We start from the raw sequence: 21,074 nt of genomic DNA, 5'->3' as shown, positions 1-21,074 counted from the left end.
CACTCTCTCTCTTAAATAAATGAATAAAATCCTTAAAAAAAAAAAAGGAAGCAATAATTTCCCTTAATTCTGTTTATTTAGCACTCACTTATCCACAGTAAATGACCAAAATGCCCACAAGCTATATTTGTTCACTGTAACAAACAAGCACAATATTAGATTCCAGGGATAAGTAAAGAGCTCGCTTTCAGAAGAAAACCCGGATGTAAAAAAACCCTTTTTTTAAAATATAATGTTCATAAGGTACATAGATCCTAGGCCTACAGCTCAATTCATTTTCCCAAAGTGCACATTCCTTACCACGTGGGGCCCAGATCGGGAAAGAACATTAGCAGCAACCCAGGCAGAGACCCCCAGCCCCTCCTGTCACTGCCCCACTTCTCAAGGCAAACCACCATCCTGACCTCCACCATCGGAGCAGACACCGACTTTGAAAACGATACATTAGATTATAGGATGAAACGTATATGATGTCCTAGCATAAAGTATGCGAGATTTAGAGCGAGGCATGCTTCAGTTCCAGCCCAGCTGATCCGGGGAAATAGAGACGCACTCTTCGCTAGACTGAACTGCGGTAAGGACTGGAAATACTATGGCTCAAATACCCAGCTCGGTCCCCGCCCTTGCTGACAGCCCATTTCTTTTCATGACACTATGAGACCCAGACGACAGTTGGGGGTCCTCCTTCTCACTCAAATGTGATAACAGACGCGAGGGTACCGTTTACATGTTATCCAAATAAAAAGTGTTATGTGAAAAGATGCAGTCCCGCGTGAGCTCTCCGGGCTTAAAATTGTTAGCTAATTTCCTGTCATCTCCGTTAAAACAGTACAACAGTCCAGGGGACTCTGAGTTCCAGCTGTTCCAACCTCTGAAACGGGTCAGACCTGGAGTGCTCCGTGTTTAGGCTGGCGCCCACACTCTGCGGCCAAGAGAACAACCGTTTTTCTGAGGTGGAGGGATTGCCAACATAAGCACTGAGTGGCGTGTGTGACGGTGCATCCTCGTCAGGCCCCGTCTGAAGAAACGGACTTTAGGAAGAGGCGACACCCTCCGCTAACCAAAGACAGCTCCTTGGCCTTTAGAAGATGGCGGCGTCACGCTGCCCGCGAGCGGGCAACTGTTTCCGCCCCGCGACGGATGTGAGTTAAGTGGTAAGAAGGCTTTATTTAGGTGGACGTAAAAAGCGGACATTGGTTCAGTTCGATGGAGCCCACGTGCCTGTGTGTGCGCGTGTCCACCATTCCCATTCCCCAGGGAGGAGAACGTACAATCACGCGTTCAATAAAACCTCGCGGTGTGAAGGGAAAATGACTAAAGGTAAGTACAGACTTAACATTTCCAGAGCTCCTGAGAGGTTCCAGATGCTGTGCATTATCTCATTTAATTCTCAGAACATTCCTATAAGGTGGGTATTGCTATCCTTATCTTAAGAAGAGGAGGAGGCTCGGAGAATGTAGGTAACTTGGCTATGGTGACATAGCTGGTAACTGGAGAGCTGAAATATGAATCCACCTCTGACTTGACCCCCCAGCTGAGCTTCCGAGAACTCATGGTATCGTCCATCAAGTTCCATAGTAACCACTGTGGAAGCCCTGATAATTAATACAGCTTATGAGATGTAGCCACCAAAATGGCTATGGCCATCTAAGAACCCCCAAAGCAGTACATAATCTTTCAGGGAACGTATTTTTGAAGGAATATGAACAACCTAGAGTGTGGTGAGAGGAGTGACCCCAAAGGAACCAGACAGCACATTTCCGAACCTGAAAAGCTAGTAACGGTAGGCCTGAAAAAAAAAAAAAGGCTTCTAAGAGTTTCAACATTTGAACTGTTGGCTGTCATTACAGTACAGTTACATATCCCTAGATGCAGACATGAGCAGTGGACCTGAAACCAATGAACTAAAGTAAACCAGAAGATAGCTTTCTAAAAGACAAAGAGATCTGGGGCACCTGGGTGGCTCAGTAGGTTAAGCCTCTGCCTTCAGCTCAGGTCATGATCTCAGGGTCCTGGGATTTAGGCCCCCATCAGGCTCTCTGCTCAGTGGGGAGCCTGCTCCCCCTTCTCTCTCTGCCTGCTGCTCTGCCTACTTGTGGTCTCTCTGTCAAATAAATAAAAAGTCTTTTAAAAAATAAAATAAAATAAAAGACAAGGAGATCTGAGGGTGGCTCAGTTAAGAGTCCAACTCTTGATTCAGCTCAGGTCATTACCTCAAGGTTGGGGAGTGCGTACCATTCCAGGCATATGTGCTGGGCATGGAGCCTGCTTAAGAGTGCCTCTCTCCCTCTGCCCCTCATCACCACCTCTTCTTTCTCTCCCCACCCTTCAATTAAAAAATGAAAAAGAGAGAGAGAGAGAGATCTGAAAATGGAGTGGCCTGCCTTGAGAGGTAAAAAAGATTTCCATTACTGGCAGGTTCAACATAAGCTAGAGGACATCTCATCATGGACAATGAAATTAGGACTTGAATTCTCACGTAATTTATAACAAATAATATGAACTAACTTAATAACAACTGGACTTGGATAATCTTGCAAAGAGGCAGCTAGTTAACTGGGAGCAGCAGTCCTGGGGCAGGAAGGGCTGGTCAAAGATGAGGGAAAAGGTAGGGTTTCCATCAAAAGAGGCACCCTTAAAAGAACTCACTGAATCAAGTAAATGTCTTCTAGAGTGGCTGAAGCTTTCAAGTGTAATGATCGAGGTAGGCTGACAGATGTGATTCCCACCACTCTGAACTAGAGGAATATAAGTGACCAGTTTTATATAGAGAAAAGCCTGGAGCAGATAGATCATAGAATATGTCAGAAATCAACACAAGTCCTTATAGTAGTAGATCCTCAATTCTGGCACACCTAATGCCTGGCAACATCCCTGTCTCGAGTATCATACTTTAGTACCCCGATCAATTACCCTTTGTTCCAGCCTGGTTTTCTCTCACTTGCTGTTAAGAGTCTTAGTACATAGTAGAATACTTTACTGTACGTTAAATAAAACAAGGAAAAACAAAAGTTTTGGGGAAAGTATATTTGCATTTGAAACTTTTAGGCCCAATGTTCCAACAACAAATTAAGCCTTTCCTTAATCCAGATCTGGGTTTAGGTGTTCTTTCCATGTGTTCCTATAAGCAGAGAATTGGCCAATTTGTACACACTCACTAGATTATAAATTCCACATTAGCAAGGCCTTGTATTTTTTATGTAACTCATTTTTTATATAACCTCACATTGATCTAACCCAGCATCTGGCATTAATTCTTTTATAAGCAAATGTAGACTTATTACTATGTTCAAACTCTGACCTTCTATACCAGAAAATAGCAGCTCATAATGGAAACAAGTGGTCTCTATGTGGAGGCAAGCAGTGTTGCTAATGAATCTCAATTTACTTACTAGCAAAATGGGAAAAAAACCTTTATTCCAACTTTATACTTCAGGTATGTACCATTTACTCAGAATCTAAGTCACCTCACACTTCCCAATTCAAGTAATGACAGAGTACAATTTTTTTTACTATCCAGATACATAGGATTTCTTTTCATTTTAATCCTGTAAGGTTTCCTTTATGAATCGGCCACAGGTGTGCTACTCAGATCCCTTTGACCAACTCACTGCCTAACTGCAAGGTAAAGGGAGAGGTGACAGCCTCCAGTTGTTGGCTTTGTCAGGGTTCACACGATCTGTGTCCAAGAACCTGCTAATCTCCAGGTGGCCTCGGGCTGAAGACCCAGCGGTGACACTGGGGGCTAGCCATTTCCACCCAACTGCTCTGAAGGCAGTCTCTTCTATGGAGCTTCCCATGGGACTGACAGCTACTTTGTCGGCTCTGCGTCACTGAATGGCAGTGTTCCATGGTTTACCTGGAACGCCTCACTGGACCATTTTGCACTACTTATTCCACGTTAGTTAGCTTTGATTCCTGGAGAATACTGGGGTAAAATCAGACTAGTTTGTTTCCAGTCTAACCTATTAGTTTGGTCTCTTTCTCATTTACTTAACCTCTGCTGGTGTTAATAATGGTATTACTTGAAAGGCTTTCCCTTCAGCCTATGCCATTTTAGTTTTAGCATCCTCAAAAGCATTTTAAGACCAGTACAAGACAATGATTTTTTCTTCACATAAAACTTTGCAATTTTGGGACGCCTGGGTGGCTCAGTTGGTTAAGCAGCTGCCTTTGGCTCATGTCATGATCCCAGCGTCCTGGGATCGAGTCCCACATCGGGCTCCTTGCTCCGCAGGGAGCCTGCTTCTCCCTCTGACTCTGCCTTCCACTCTGTCTGCCTGTGCTCGCTCTCACTCACTCTCTCTCTGACAAATAAATAAAATCTTTAAAAAAAAAAAAACTTTGCAATTTTTACTAGCAGATATTTAAATATATTTCACTGTATTCAGTAAAGATACATTTATTTTATGATTAAAAACAAAAACAGAATCTTAAAAGCAGAGACAAAAAACACACCAAACCTCAGTAGCGCCATCTTGTGGTGTTTGATGGGAACTGTCCACTACTTCATTGTTTAGGAAAAGGCCTTTTGCAGTCCTAACACCTGTCATCTTCTGTCCATCTAGTTTAACCAAGGTTTTAAAATATGGCCAAATAACAATAAAGTCAAATCAACTTTTAAAGTTGGTGAGTACATACAGGTCTTATTTTCCTTTTTCTGAGCCTTGAGGTAAAACCATCTTCTCTCCCCACATCTCTCATGAGTAGACTAGTAACTTACTTTTTGTTTGTGGTGTTTATTGGTATCTGACATTTCATAAGCATCTTTTTTTATAAGCATTTTCTATCTTTTGTTTATCTGGCTTCTCTACCAGAATATGAAAACAGAGCCTTTATCTGTCTTATTCACCTTTATAGTCCTCAGGGCCACTTGACATATAGTAAGTACGTAGAACTTTTTGAATAAATGAATCTTTTAACTTATGAATGGCTACATATAAATCAATCTTGGAATTAGAAAAAAATCACCTGACAGAATTTTCCTGTAAACTTAAACATTTTGGGATAAGAATGAACAGAGCCACCAAAGAAGTGACATTAACAGCCAGTCAGGGAGAACCAAAAGGCTTGGCTACAAGAAATTAAGGCTAGACCAGACTGGTGTAGGGATCCTTTTAGATGTGCCCAAAATTGTGTTAATTACTGAAAACGAATGCCTGAAGGAAATTTTCATCTCGCACAACCACATTTACAACTCTGACATACACATGCAGCCCATGCTTGAATATTTATAGGGATACAGAATTGCAACCTCACAAGACAACCTATAAATCACATTTTGAGATCTTAAACTTACTAACAGTAGCTTAAGAGAGTCACAAGAATAATTATGGACCAAAAAGTTAGTATTATCAGTTAATTAAATCACATACATAAGTGGCCTTCTTGGCGCAGTAGGTGGCAGTTCAGTCTCATAAAAATACAAATACAGAAGGTATTAATTAGAAAACTTATTTATTTCTGCTCCTTTCATACATCTTATTGTGCACGAAACAGTCCTGCATACATATCTGAGTAATGTGCTGTCACACACTCTGTTTAAAGGCAAAGCACCATACATAAAGCTGATCTGTCCAGAGTTCTCAGCTCATGGAATCTTGCTTCCTGCTTTTACATTAATTTTTGAAAGTCAGAAAATGTCATCTCCAAAAAATGTTAAGGGGGCTGTAAAAAATCATCACTTTATTCAATATTATAGTTGTAGAAACAGAATATATTTTCTTTAAGAAATGAAAAACTAAGAAAATGCCACCTATCATCGTTGATATGTCAGTATAGGCCAGCAGGAATAAATACTGTGATGAGCTTGTCTCTTCGATACCAAGCAGACATTCTAGTTCAAGCTTTAATATGCTTCCTAGTTTCACTAGATGCTTCTTTTCTGCTGCTTCGCTCTTTTCCCATATTTCACATCAGAGGATTGGTACAGCCTTTAAAACTTCATTAACAGGAGCAAATCCAATATCCACTGATTTCTTCTCAAAAGGCATTTTTTTAACCCATCAGATAGCCTCTGTAGGAATAAAATTTATAAACACAAAAAGTGAAAAGGAAGCAAATTCCAAAGCGCCCAAATTTTATGATGAATCAAATGACCATCTAAAAATATAATTGTGTGACTCCTCCTTATGGTTTTTACTTTGTATCTTGCCTCCCCAATAAATGACTACATTACTGAGCTTCACTTCCATTACCCTTTCCCCTCAAAGGGTAAAGTTATAAACCAATAAGCTCCAAACCTGCAAGCAAATGAAAAGCCACTCACACACCTGCAGGGCAGGTAAAAAGCCAGGCCATGAAGCTCTCCTTCAACCAGGACTGATTTAAAATGCAAGCACGGCAGCTAGGTTATAGATCTCCTCAAATCATAGAATTAACAACAAAATCAAGAAGAGGAAGAAAAGGAAAATGACAATAGGTAAAAGATGATAAAAAGAAGAAATGGCAAGTTACACTAAGGAAATCAACTAAAAACTGGTAAGTGCTGCTGTGTCTAATTAAGTCTAAACCTAAAAGGACCCTGAGTCAAGAAGGCAAAATTATGCTTCATGTTCACTGTCCAGCAAGTAACAGTTACCAAATAATAAATATTTGCTAAATACAAATGTGAATGTTACAGAGGCAATAAAACAAAACACTTTAGAAAGTGGCCTGTCATAAAGGAGTCAAAGTGTTTTAGTACATGTAGAACTAAATTTCAGTTACATGGAAAAATCATGTATATGCATTCTCCTAGTCCCTAAATGACATTAATTGAGTAAAGTATTATTATTTTCTTACTTTTATTTTTCATTCCCCCTTCCTTTAGAATTTCTTCACTGAACTGATCCTGTGATCTTAGGACTTATAGGGGAGCTCCCTAGCTTTTCTCATCAGGTTTAATAAACACCAGCTCAAACTGCTAAAAAGGCGCTTTTTCCACTCTGACCAAAACAGGCCTTTTTAGGGGTGGCGGGTGATTGAATCAGCTAAGCATCCAGCTATCGGTTTCAGCTCAGGTCATGATCTCAGGGTCTTGGAATTGCCAGCGCCAGGAGGCTCACAGTCACCACCGAGTCTGCTTGAGAATCTCTTTCCTCTCCTTCTGCCCTTCCCCCTACTATCTCTCTTTCAAATGAATAAATCTTTAAAAATAAACAGAAAATAAAACAAGCTTTTTTGGTCCCAAATTACATAGTATCCATTCAATAGACTATTTTATACAGCTTTATAACAGACTTGCCTACAAGTGGAAACCTATTCCTCCACTCCCAACCAAACACTTTGCCTAAGTTTAGGACATCATTTTTACAATTCTTTTAGATCAAAAAACAACCCTAATAATGAAGACTTTAGAGAACCTAATGACCATTACTTTTCAGAAGAACCAAGCACAAATTTGTACCATCTCCCACCCAGTATCTAAACATCATTTCATTTCTTTACACCTGTGCACATTTAAAAGGTACCTAATACACACACACCATCCCACATATATTATCTTTTGAATTATATGAGAAGAATTTTATTTTCAAAATGAAAACTATTTTTCTGTAACTCTGTACTAGTGCCATAAAACTATTAGGGACCAAAATTTGATTTTTCACTTTAAATGTATTGTCATATATGCAAATGGTCAAGAAATAGTCATTCATTTTATTAGTGCCCATGTTTCTATAAAAAATATGGCATCAGGGGCACCTAGTTGGCTCAATGGGTTAAGCCTCTGCCTTCGGCTCAGGTCATGATCCCAGGTCCTGGGATTGAGCCCCACATCAGGCTCTCTGTTCAGCAGAAAGCCTACTTCCCCCTCTTTCTCTGCCTGCCTCTCTACCTACTTGTGATCTGTCTCTGTCAAATAAATAAATAAAATCTTAAAAAAAAAAATATGGCATCAAATAAAGCCATACTTTGATTTGCAAAAATTTATCTGTAAGGGGACATCAGGTCTCTAAAAAAGCATAAATTAAACAATATAAAACAGTACCAATTCACTGCTATTTTTTTTTTTTCCTTTTTAAAGGTTTCTCTTACTAAAGATATCAAACTCTTTGTAACAAAGACTTCAGCCCTGGAGGTCATCTTGATGAATCTTATGCGGCATAGCCATCAATTACCTCAGATGCTAGCAACTTATTTGATCTGAAAGCACCCTTGGTTAGTGGGTTTTTTTTTTTTTTTAAAGACTTATTTATTTATTTGTCAGAGAGAGAGAGAGCAAGAGAGAGCGAGAGCGAGCACAGGCAGACAGAGTGGCAGGCAGAGTCAGAGGGAGAAGCAGGCTCCCCGCAGAGCAAGGAGCCCGATGTGGGACTCAATCCTAGGACGCTGAGATCATGACCTGAGCCGAAGGCAGATGCTTAACCAACCGAGCCACCCAGGCATCCCCAACCGAGCCACCCAGGCATCCCGTTAGTGCCGTGTGTTAATGTCTTTTTGCTATTGCTGTTTCACTTAGGTATCAAACTGTTTATGTATGTTGGAACTTCAAAGATCATTTGTGTGCAAAAAAGCTATATTCCCTCCTTACTGGTGGTACTAACCACGGCCCTACTGTGTGCAACATGTAGGCCCACAGACATGGCTCATCATCTTGTTTGGGGTCTTCAAACATTCCAGAAAATGCAATACTGTTGCTTCCCTTTCTCTTCTAAAATTGTCCATTGTTTCTTCCAGCTCTGCACCCAAGGAACCAGGCTTTAGGAGGTCCAGATGAGAAATCATATCAAAGAAGGAACTGTAAATTCCTTCCCCTTAAACATCTCAATCCTAGATTTAGCTGCATGACAATTTACAATTTAGATCACTCTTCTGTTTGGATTAGATCTGAATAAAATTTACACCTGGGAGATTATATATAAAGGGAGTATACCCTATTTCCTATTGTTCACTTAGTCGGCAATCTTGGATGCCAGCCTACAAATGGGGACAAGAAGACAAATATTTACATAAATAACTGAAACAGTAAGATGGAGGCAGTCAGAGTATTAAGCACTTTCCAAAGCTTTTGTTTTTAAGCAGTAGATAGCTCTATATTATCCTACAAGTCAAATGCCTGAGTTAAAAAGAACAGCACTTACATCCTAAGGAGAGGACCTAAAACAGTAAAGAAGAATGAGCAGCTTAAGGCAGAATAAAAATAAATCTTGTTCTATGGGCAAAACCAGCCCACTTCTGATCTGCTATATGCCTCCAAAAGTTCCATCTGTTTTGGTTAATTTGTAGTGGCCTCTTGATCTCTCTGGGAGCCTCCTCTTTTCCTGTTTTGCTATGGAAAATTTCAGCCTCTTCCATACCAATATACCTTTCTCAACGGAGGAGGGGAAAAAAGGAACAAAAAGAGGATGCTGAAGTACGTACTTCTTCATACAATTTAGCCAATGGCCAAAACTAATTTTTTAACGATTTCATTTATTTACCAGAGAGAGAGAGAGAGAGAGAGAACAAGCAAGGGGGAGGGGTAGATGGAGAGGGAGAAGACCCCGCTGAGCAGGGAGCCCAATATGGGGCTCGATCCCAGGACCTGAGCCAAAGGCAGAAACTTAATCAACTGAGCCACCCGGGCACGCCAAGACTATTGCCCCCAGACAAATATAAGAACCACTGGCAGAAGAGTCTGAGGGAACCACATGGATACACAGATATTCATTCAGTTGACAAAGAAGACTGCTCTCTTCTCCCACCCTGCTAAGATGTGAACATGACTGAAGGATTAAGTACCAATGACTTCCTAAGGGAAGCCTGCCCATTCTACTCCAGACGTGTGACAGACAATGGAGAGGTGAAGCCACAGAACAAATGAAACCCACACACCTTCCTGTATTTCCGGGGTTTTTGTTTTGTTTTGTTTTAAATATGGAATGCTTCACGAATTTGCGTGTTATCCTTGCGCAGGGGCCATGCTAATCTTTCTCTGTATCGTTCCAATTTTAGTATATGTGCTGCCGAAGCGAGCACCCAGTATTTCCTTTTAATGTCTCTTATAATAAGGGAGTATCAGTTCTAAGAAATCACTGACACTTGATGTTTAACCTAGTCCCTAAAAAATGAGTTTACTAAGAGCTAATCTCTGTATGGTATGTCTAGTCAAGGTTCCTGCAATTACTAATTCATCCATAGGTGAAATCAGAATATAGGTAAATGTGATCAGACTTGTCCACATTTCAAATTAATGACCTCAAATGGAAATATAAAAGCTGCCATAAAACCAGTTTGTTTTTGTTCTAAAGGTATTGTATGTTTTCTGAAACAAAATGTTCTTATCAGGCCTGTAAACATTAATTCCTTCCTCTTAAAAATTTAAATCCTATATTTAGCTCCATCTCTCTCTCTCTCTCTCTCACGCGCACATACACACACACACACAAATATACACACGTATAAAATCCTTTTCCCAACGTTTTGGTGAGGTAATAACACTCTTCTTGTCCAAGGCTTAACGGGTTTTCCTCACATCATTATTCAGAGAGCAGCAATAATTAATGTCTTGAAAATATTCCCTACTATCACTATTACTACCAGAATCCCATATTTTATACATTAACCAAAAAGCAATTTAAAGAAACAGTATCTCCAGTCAGTGGTCAGTGATGTAACAGCAAAATAACAGTATGGAGATAATACTCAGAAAGACCTGCTACTAATTTCAATTTTACTACTAACCATAGCTATAACCTCGAGCAAGTCACAAATTTCTTTGGTTCTCAGAAATGTCATTGGTTTAAACGAAGGTTAAATTAAATCACCCATGATTTTACATGATCCAAGTCATTATTTTACCAACTTGCAACAGAAGTTAAATTGCTGACTATACAAAATACTTAATAACTTACGGGAGTTTCATTCTCATGAATACTCTAGCCATGAAAAAACTCAATAGGACACAGACGAATCCAATGAATAGAAGAAGAAATCTATTGAGTTTTGGAATGTTTGGTGCATTCGATCGGTCCAAGATTATGAAACCTAAACCTCCCATTGTAAACAGGAAGCTGGATGCGAGTCCTTCCATAATATATTGTCCATTTACTCTGAAAAAGACCACAGCAAAACAGTGAGTGAAAATTCCCAGAAAAATAAAATACTTGTCTTTGGACTGAAATTCCTATTTCTGCTAAAATATTTTTGTGTTAATTTTTTATTCTTACTGTTAAAACTATTTTATCACACTTCTGTGTATTCTTGTCAACAAAATTTATTTTTATTTAGCCCATTATGTACCAAACACTGGTTTTGGTACATAAATCTGTGTCTTCATAAAGTTTTAAAACTTCAACTAACACAACTGTCTACTTAAAATCAATGCTGAGATTTTACTAGCATAAAAAGCCAGTCAGTGTATGTACATGAACTCTTCACCCAGAACTTTTGTTTAGCTTTTAAAAATTATGGCATTTAAATTTCTATTATAAATTTCAAATTCTGAATTGGTTAGGAATGTTTCTAGAAGTTTTATGAGAATTTATAAACCTCTTAGGGCACCTGGGTGGCTCAGGTGGCTAAGCATCTGTTTGGTTAAGCATCTTGGTTTTGGCTCAGGTCATGATCTCACGGATCATGGAATCAAACCCTGCATGGAGCTCCACAATCAGCAGGGAATTTACTTGAAGATCCTTTCCCCTTGCCCCTCCCCCAACTCGCAAGTGTGCATGCACCTACTCTCTCTCTAAAATAAACAAATAAATCTTTTTTAAAAATCAATCAAATCAATAAATGTCTTGTTTCAAAGGGAAAATTTTAAAATCAAGTGTTCTTATCCAGGGTTCCATGAACCCCACAAGGATTTCCAGCAATCTATAAATCCTTAGAATTATATGTGAATTTTTATATATATGTATATCTGATTTTTCTGGGAACAGAGCTTTCAAAATTCTGAGTTCATGGATTCCCAAAAAGCAAATTCTTCTGTTAGAGGGATGATTTATACATAGGTATCTGTTACAGAAGTATGTATTTTTTGTTAGCTAATTGCTTTAATTGAAAACACAATACAGGCACTAGGCTCAAAATTCAAATAGTGCCAATGACAACACTACGAAGGGTTCCCCAATCATCAAGATCACCTATCATCTAGATTTCTCCCACTCCTGGAGAATCACAGTAATCTTTTCAGAATATTCTATGCAGGAATACCATAAAAGTAAGTATAAATGCAAATATATAGCTATATTTGGTAGACAGTTAACAAGTGGATTTTAGAAAGCAATACAATAAGCACTGCTCAGATGAACCAAACAACACTGGAGTGGTGCTTCATTAGTGAAATAGAGTGCCCAAGTGTCCAAAATTATTATTTTTTTATTGGATAGTATAATCCAGGGGTCCCCAGATTTTTTTCTTAAATGGCCAGACAGTACATGTCTTAGGCTTACAGGCCACATGTTTTGTGTCATGCTTACCACTGTAGCTTGAAAGCAGCTACAGACAGTATATAAACAAATGGGCATGCCTAGTTCCAATAGAACATGACTTACAAATAAACAGGTATGTACAGTTTGCTGCTCCCCGGAAGAGTCTAAGTGTATTTTAAACCATACCTTCCTTTAAATAAGTGATCATGTCAATCACTGTGAAACACTTTATGTCCTATAAATAAGTAACATACTTCTATTCTTGCCCACTTCCTGCCATTTTAGCTACTATCTAAATGCAGATGGACCCACAGGTTTCAATATATTTTTAAAAAATATCCATACTCCGGGCGCCTGGGTGGCTCAGTGGGTTAAGCCGCTGCCTTCGGCTCAGGTCATGATCTCAGGGTCCTGGGATCGAGTCCCGCATCGGGCTCTCTGCTCAGCAGGGAGCCTGCTTCCTCCTCTCTCTCTCTCTGCCTGCCTCTCTGCCTACTTGTGATCTCTCTCTCTGTCAAATAAATAAAATCTTTAAAAAAAAAAAAAAAAATATCCATACTCCAGCAACCTTCCTTCCCACCAAATCATTCAAAAGGTTAAGTTACCTGTAGGCCAAGAAAGCTACTGGTCTCTGATGTCCATGTTCATCGGTCATAGAACCAACACTTGGAGGTTCAACAATAACATCATAAATTATTCCTGTATGAAAGACAATAGTATAGATTAGAATGGATTCCTAACTTTTAAAAAGGATTAGAGTTTTCATGTCTCTAAAGCATCATTTATATTTCAACATATATATACTGAAATATATTATGATAATCAAGTGAAGCCCAGCTAATATCCTAAACTTTAGATACACCATTCAAAAATTCAACTAAATATTTCAGATTATCTCTAAAACAGGTGTTTGATAAATTCATTCAGTAACTGTTTCTAATACTCCACAATAAAGGAGATTTAATATTAAAGGCTGTATTTTAGTTCAAGAAAATGTTCCACATATGCTTGGATATGTTTCTATCAATTGAGAGCTAACTGGAGAAATTTTCTTGCTTAAATATAAAATAAGGAGACATTTTAAAATCATACCAACAGGCAGACAAGCAATTCTAGAGACTCGTGATCATTAATGTTAACGTCCATCACTTAGGTCATGATGTCACTGTGTTCATTAATACTAATGTCCATCAAAATCAACTGTTTTCCCAATATCCCATTGCCAGCATCTACTCTTCACCTTTTCTACTATCCTCCAACAACCTCACTTCCAGCTTTTCTTAAGCATAGTAAGACTGTGTCTCCCTCATCCTTGACTAGCAAGCAATCACACAGGAATTCCCTAAACTCTCCACTACTACCAAATCTATAGACTGGTATCTGCATTCATCCTTCCTTCCTTCCTTCCAGCTACAAGAAAGAAGAGTCCCACCTTCTAACAATGTGAGATTCCTTCTGCAATTATCAGGACTCCATCCCTTTCCACCTTCTCACAGACTTGGATCCTTTGGCCATCTCTCTTCTGTCCTAAACTTTCAACCTCTCCTTCCCTATGTCAATTTCCCTTGACTCCAGATCCTCCTAGTTAACATCCTAATTCTATGCTTCCTTTTTGAAACAATGCAGACTGCCTTCTGAGGGGGGAGGGGGGAATGGTAAACTTTTCTCCCTTTCCTCATTTACCCTTCATTCTTCAACTCACTTCAACTGGCACCCACCTCCACTGATCTTACTCTTGCTAAAGTTGCCAATGATCTCCAAATTCCATGGATATTTTTCAGTTGTCTTAGGAGGCTTCCCAGCGGCACTCAATCCAGTTTACTAAATCCATCTTCTTTAGGGGAAAATTGGCTTTTGTGATACTCCTGTCCATACTTTCTTGCTACATCTCTAATAGATCCTGTTGTATAGACCCACTAAATGTTGGGAGTTCCTTAGGACTTGATGCACTGTCCTCTTTTTCTACATTCTCTCCTGAACTCATCCCTTCCCAGGGTTTTAATTCCATGTACTAATGATTAATGATGGTCAATGTGCCAATACCTATCAAATGTTAGCACCCATAGAATTAGATGTAAGCTCCCTAAGAACAGAGACTTTCTCTGTTCTTCAGTATCTGGCTTATGAGAGGATTTAAAAAAAAAAAATCTATTATTAATCAATTTCAACAGAGAACTCTTTTCTCAATTCTAAACTCATAGCTGCAAACTTGACATAGCCAACTAACTGTAGTTGTCCTATTACATATCCTGAAGTGCCCTCTGGTTCACCATTCCCCACCAAAAAACCTTCCAACTCTTCAATCTAGAAAATGACCATCCCATCTAGTCAGATGCTCAAAGATTCCTTCATACTTCCTTCTCTCCAATTAATCCATACATCCAATCAATCCATCAACACCTAATGAATCTACTTCCAAACTCTCGAAATTTCCTTATACTTTCCTCCATCTCTACTGCCACCAACCTAGTTAGACTCAATCAACTACAAACCTACCTAACCAATCTCTTGATTCCATATTTGTCCATTCTTTTCCCTCTGCCCAGTATTTTCTTTTCCCCAGTTCTTCAGGTTTTGGTTAACGTGTCATTTCCCTAAGAACCACACTCCAATATAAATGATGTTCCAACTCCCATTATTTTCTCATAACTTCTTGTTCTATCCCTTCAGTGAATCTTGGGTAATTTGTAACGGAAAAGATAATGCAGTGGAATAAGATTTCTGTGATGTTTAACCTGTCTCAACCATGCAATTACAAGCTTCAGGAGAGCAGCATTCTTATGTTTCCTTGACTGCTGTTCCCAATACCTAGTGCCTGGAACTTAATAAGGGCTCAATGCATTGTTTGCTGAGTATTTCTCAGCAATAAGTATCATTTACTTCTACAAGTACACTCACAGTTTTTAGAAGAGACTCATTTCCAGTGGCAAAACCGAATCCTTGTATGAGATACCTCTGGCCTTGGCCACTAAAAGGTGTTCTTTGCAATCTGCCCCTGGGGTTGGAGCAGAGAATCTCCCCATACACAATCAGTAGGGAATAAGTGGACAGAAGGGAAACTGTGCGGCTTCTAAGAAAGGTTTGGACTTCAAGGGAGTAAGGGTTAGGAAAAAGAGACTAGCAGCTCAAAGCAGATGAAGACTATTACTTTTGTTTAATCACATGCACTTTAAATTTCATTTATTCAGTACAGTACCTATTAATGTGCTGACCAAATGTTAATGCTAATGCAATGCTAGGATAGTATCTTACCAATATAAAATATATTCAAATGTATTTTACTTTAAAAAGTACAAGTTAACTATCATGATTTGGACTGGGAGTGGGAGGCACATTCTAGTACCAAGCTCTGGTAGTCATAGTTTCAGATTCATCCCTCTTCAGTACCAATGCTTTTCACATCTATGAAAATAAAGATGTTTATGGCTATTCCCTTAAAAACGGAGCCACTTCTGCTGTCCCTAATCTGTAAGCTTCAATTTTATAACTTCCAAATTAAGTATTCCACTTCCCAGTTTACCAGTTCGGTAGAACAGTCTCGAGTAAATCGTGAATCTGTGGCTTGAAAGGGTGGTGGCTCGAAAATTGTAGCCGGATTGCCAACTCATCACTATACAAAACAACGCCCCTTTTGCAACGTTTTATTTGAAAACAAACAGCCCCCCCCCCCCAAAAAACAGGATAAGACATTCTGGAGTGTTTAATAGTACTGCTGTTTTCCTAATTCTTTAAATTCTCAACTTCTGCTTCTTGAAATACAATACCTTCTGCGAAATCTAACTCCAATCCCAAATATTTATCAAAACCGTGGATTCGGAAAATTCCATTGGCATTTATTCTTGATTGGGGCAAAAAGCAACAACGGACGCTTGGGTGTGAGCTAACAAACCTAAAGACTGTCACGTCTCTTCCAAGGGTCCAGGGACTGTAGACAAAGATAAGGGAGAAGTCCCAAGCTCTCTTGACCAACCATGGAAATGAAAGTACAACGGACAAGACTAGAGTCCTCCAGGATCTTTGTCAAAAAACTTACGGCAAGCAATAAAGAGCAACAAGACAGGTTTAAGAAATATAGTCTGATTCGGATCCCTAGGCTAAGAGGCTAGAGGTGCGAAAAGGGAATGGGCGTGAGAACAGTGAGAACAATGAGAGTGACCTCTCAGAATACAGAACAGGGCGTGAGGACAGAAAAACCTTTGGGGCGTTAATCCTTCAGACCCCAGAAATTCCCTCCACCCTCCGAAGAGATCAAGAGCACAGAAATGCTGCCCTCGGGGCTGAGAGCCAGCCGCATAGACGCGCCTCCGGGGCGGGCCGGCTCTCCGCGTCTCAGGGCCTCTCCGGGCCGAGCCAGCCCGAGTTACCTCCGGTGATGAGGAAGTAAGACACCACCACCAGAGCGTACACCGTCATGGCCGACGGCATGTGCACCCAGGGCGGCTTCTTCAGCTTCAGGTTGGGGCATTCGAGCACTAAGAACGGGACGCGGTACAAAGTCTCCATGGTGGCGGCACGGGTTTCTCTCGACCTCCAGCCCCACGCGCCACCCGGAAATAGGTCCGCCCCTCCCGCTCCCCCGCGCGTGCGCCGGGAAGAGACTTGCAGGTCCGCCACCCTGGAAGGCCGTTTGTCTATCCAGAAGGAAAAGAAGAAACTATGAAGAAAGGATAAACACCATGATTTTAAGCTATATATTTTTAAGCTTTGTTAATCATAAATTTGAATGAGAAGCTCAATTATTGCCAATGAATAGGCAGGTGATTTATGTATCTTCAAGGACCTGCAGGGCGTCAGACGTGGCCAAGCCGGAGAAGCAGTGGGGACCGAATCCATCGCAGCCCCGCCCACTCGCCGGCGCGGCGGATTTAGAAGCTGATTGGACGGGGGCGCTCTAGGTTCCCAGAGCTGGAGGATGAATGGGAACGTTTGGAAAATTCTGCGTTTTCTATTAGCGGTTTTTTCAAGAGTCTGAGAAAGCCCTAGTTGCAGAACTTTTACTTCCCGATGTAGTTGCGGGGACAGTAATAACTACTGCTACTAATAATTGCTCAAAATTGTCAAACATTTTTTAACAATTTTTAAATTTTTGTAAATTAAAAAAAAATATCCAGTCCAGATGTATCAAAAATAGCAAGATGACGTCTCCACAGGGTGCCTAAAGCTGATACCTTGACGTGACCAAAATACTATTTTAAATAACCCGTGTCTTCCGTTTCACTTTGCTTCTCCCACAGCCATCCCTATCTTCATAAATGCTAAAATCTTTCTGGCCAAAAAGCTTTAACTCATCCTGGTTTCTGCCTTTATTAAAACTCCCATCTCCAAAATATCAGCAATAATGAAGTGGGTATACAGCGCAGCCAGTATTTATACATAGGCGGTTTCTCTGGGTATTATAAAGCAGAATGTTTCTGAAGTTCCCATAGTTTTATAAATAAGCAGAACTTTGGAACAATTGAAATTATGTTGTCTTTTTAAAAAAGGAAAGACATAGGGACGCCTGGGTGGCTCAGTTGGTTAAGCAGCTGCCTTCGGCTCGGGTCATGGTCCCAGCGTCCTGGGATCGAGTCCCACATCGGGCTCCTTGCTCCGCAGGGAGCCTGCTTCTCCCTCTGACTCTTCCTTCCACTCTGTCTGCCTGTGCTCGCTCTCACTCACTCTCTCTCTGACAAATAAATAAAAAAAAAATTTAAAAAAAAAAAAAAAAAGGAAAAACATAGAAATTAAGAGGTTTTTTTTTTAAATTTGAGAGGTACTTGTTATTAAATTCAATAAATTAACATATAGTGTATTATTAGTTTCAGAGGTAGAGGTCAGTGATTCATCAGTCTTATGTAGCACCCACTTATATATGCTCATTACATCACATGCCCTCCTTGATGTCCATCACCCAGTTATCCCATTCTCCCACCCCCTCTTCCCTCCAGTAACCCTCAGTTTGTTTCCTATGATTAAGAGTCTCTTATGGTTTATCTACGTCTCTGATTCATCTTGTGTTTTTTTCTCTCTCTCTCTCTTCCCCTATAACCCTCTGTTTTGTTTCTTAATTTCCATGTGTGAGTGAGATCATATGATAATTGTCTTTCTCTGACTTACTTATTTTGTTTCACATAATACCCTCTAGTTCCATCCACATCATTGTAAATGGCAGGATTTCATTTTTTTATAGCTGAATAGTATCTCATTGTTTATACACATCACATCCTCTTTATTCATTCATCTGTTGATGGATACCTAGGTTGTTTCCATAGTTTGGCTATTGTGGACATTGCTGCTATAAACATTCGGGTGCACGTGCCCCTTCAGATCACTACTTTGTATTTTGGGGGTAAATACCCAGTAGAGCAATTACTGGGTCCTAGGGTAGCTCTATTTTCAACTTTTTGAGGAACCTCCATACTGTTTTCCAGAGTGGCTGCACCAGTTTGCATTCACACCAACAGTGTAGGAGGGTTCTCCTTTCCCCACATCCTCACCAACATCTGTTATTTCCTGTGTTGTTAGCCATTCTGACAGGTCTGAGGTGGTAAGAAATTGAAAGTTTTTAAGCTTCTCTGATAGCTTCAAGGGGAAAGATAATACCAATTAACCACTGCTTGACAGACATATGTTAAATGATTTACACTGTTTTTTTTTTTAAAGATTTTATTTATTTATTTGACAGAGAGAAATCACAAGTACACTGAGAGGCAGGCAGAGAGAGAGAGAGAGAAGGAAGCAGGCTCCCTGCTGAGCAGAGAGCCCGATGCAGGACTCGATCCCAGGACCCTGAGATCATGACCTGAGCCGAAGGCAGCGGCTCAACCCACTGAGCCACCCAGGCACCCTACACTGGTTCTTATTTAGTCTTCAAGACACCTCTGTTAGGGAAATACTAACAGCACTTTACATATGACAAAACTGAAGCTTGAGAAGTGAAACTTAAGAAGTGTAGTAGTCTGTGATTGGTTGAGACCTAAAGGCAATTGTTCTAAATGCAAACAAGATTTGAGATGTTTAAGATGGGTACTCTACATGTTTAGAGAAACTTCTTTAATAACAAACTATAGAAATGATCCCTGAAAGTATAGTCTTGAGATGTTTAAGATGGGATAAGTTTATTCTTCTTCCTATATATTTTAGGACAAATAATTCTATATGCATTGTGGAAAAAACCTAGATGCTTTAAATTAAAAATAAACATTTTGTAGTAAAAAATAAAACCACCTAGTCAGAGCTTCACATTCATCTATGTATTGAGTTATTACTTTCATTTTTTCTCTGTTCCAAAATGTAAGTTTGTTCCAGAAACCAATTCATTGTTATTTTTAACATCTTAAAATCTGAAATATTTTCCAACTTGACTTTGTAATATTGTATAAGTCAAGTATTAAAAAAAAAACCTTTTATGAATAAAAACATACATCTGTTACCATCTGTGTCCTAACCAAAAATATTTCTGCAGAAAATGTTTTGGTTAAACACAATATAAACTCTGTAACCAAAAACCAAGGAAATAATGAATATAACCATGGACATTAGAGCATGCCTTTAAGTAAACATACAATCTAATTATTCAGTGGGTGGATGTTTTATATAGATGAAGGGCAAATGTTGGAAGAAACACAGATTTAAAACATTATATACAATAGAGCCTATCATTTTAAGCTACTTTTACATAAAAGCAAAAATGATTAATTCTTACCATGCACAACCAAATATACACTCAAAAAAGAAAAGAGCATAAAACTGGTATCTGCAAAGATTTTCATGTTTAATACAGGAAATATTAATTAAAAGCCTTGAAGTCGGGAATGGCTCTGCTGGTCAAAAGAAGGAAAATACCACAAATAAGTTTTCAACTGACTTTTTTTTTTTAAGATTTTATTTATTTATTTGACAGAGATCACAAGTAGACAGAGAGGCAGGTAGAAAGAGAGAGGAGAAAGCAGGATCCCTGCAGAGCCAGATGTGGGGCTCAATCCCAGGACCCTGGGATCATGACCTGGGCTGAAGGCAGAGGCCTCAACCCACTGAGCCACCCAGGTGCCCCTTCAACTGACTTTTAAACAAACTAGAGCTACCAATACTATTGATTCTACTGACTTTAGTTTTTGTGCATATGTATTAGGGAGGAAATTGGTAGCTTTGTTTTTGTTTTTTGGTCAGATAATAATTACAATTTTAGCTCTGATTAATTTACAAAGACCTTTTGCAGCTGCATTGACAGTCTCATGAACTATGCTCTTTCCATTTTGGTTCTAAGTATGAGTATGTTTGTTTCCCCAGCTGAAAAATTTTGAGTGGCAACTCTGTGTCAGGCACCGGGTGAAGCACTACTATGTCTCATGTTCTATCAGACTCTTTGTAATGCAATATTAGATTGGGAATTTTTTTGTTATCATTGTCATTATTTAAAATTTTGAAAATGAAAATTCACAAGCAAAACATAGGTACTTGCCCATTGTAACAACAGAAATGCATGGAACGAGTTTCCTTTCATCACTGCTTTCATTTTACTTCTCCTTTCAGAGGTGGTGAGAATGATGAGATTAATTCTAAGATGTACAGCTGGAATAAGCATGTTCAGATGTGGAAGAATCCCCGCCATGGTTTCCTGACCCATAGAGTGAGGATTCTTATGGCAGGAAAGATTAAGTGGAACAAAAAAACAAAAAACCGAAACAAAAAAACCAGATGGCTGCAGAGACTGATGCCGCCATCAAAGATTTGGAAGATAAACAGTGACAATCCCTACCACAT

General features: G+C 39.5%; 1 protein-coding gene, 1 non-coding gene and 1 pseudogene across 3 annotated transcripts; all 3 read right to left on the bottom strand.

Annotated features, from left to right (window-relative positions):
* Positions 1–5,440: 5,440 nt before the first annotated feature.
* Positions 5,441–16,915, bottom strand: OSTC (oligosaccharyltransferase complex non-catalytic subunit). Of its 2 annotated transcripts, XM_032333104.1 has the most exons (4): positions 16,697–16,915; positions 12,938–13,031; positions 10,815–11,012; positions 5,441–6,016 (listed from the first exon to the last, which is right to left on the bottom strand). In XM_032333104.1, the coding sequence occupies exons 1-4, from the start codon at positions 16,833–16,835 to the stop codon at positions 5,998–6,000; spliced, it is 450 nt and encodes a 149-aa protein (XP_032188995.1). In that variant the 5' UTR covers positions 16,836–16,915; the 3' UTR covers positions 5,441–5,997. The 2 variants fall into 2 exon arrangements, with proteins under 2 accessions (XP_032188995.1, XP_032188996.1); XM_032333105.1 differs by lacking the exon at positions 10,815–11,012.
* Positions 9,832–9,939, bottom strand: LOC116585382. The gene has a single exon (XR_004283583.1). It is a non-coding gene; the product is annotated as a U6 spliceosomal RNA (small nuclear RNA).
* A 2,397-nt stretch (positions 16,916–19,312) lies between the features above and the next one.
* LOC116585334 lies at positions 19,313–19,406 on the bottom strand (annotated as a pseudogene).
* Positions 19,407–21,074: the final 1,668 nt, after the last annotated feature.

The sequence above is a fragment of the Mustela erminea genome, chromosome 2 (genome assembly GCF_009829155.1).
Source record: "Mustela erminea isolate mMusErm1 chromosome 2, mMusErm1.Pri, whole genome shotgun sequence".
Classification (NCBI taxonomy): domain Eukaryota; kingdom Metazoa; phylum Chordata; class Mammalia; order Carnivora; family Mustelidae; genus Mustela; species Mustela erminea.
Note: the sequence above shows the minus strand (reverse complement) of the source record. Positions and strands in the feature narration are given on the sequence as shown.

Excerpts from the sequence above, each read along its gene's own strand:
- OSTC (XM_032333104.1), bottom strand. The coding sequence starts at position 16,835 with ATGGAGACTTTGTACCGCGTCCCGTTCTTAGTGCTCGAATGCCCCAAC. Across the intron at positions 13,032-16,696 it reads TTACTTCCTCATCACCGGAG|GAATAATTTATGATGTTATT; the intron begins GTAACTCGGGCT and ends TCTTTCATACAG. Across the intron at positions 11,013-12,937 it reads GTAGCTTTCTTGGCCTACAG|AGTAAATGGACAATATATTA; the intron begins GTAACTTAACCT and ends GGTCTTTTTCAG.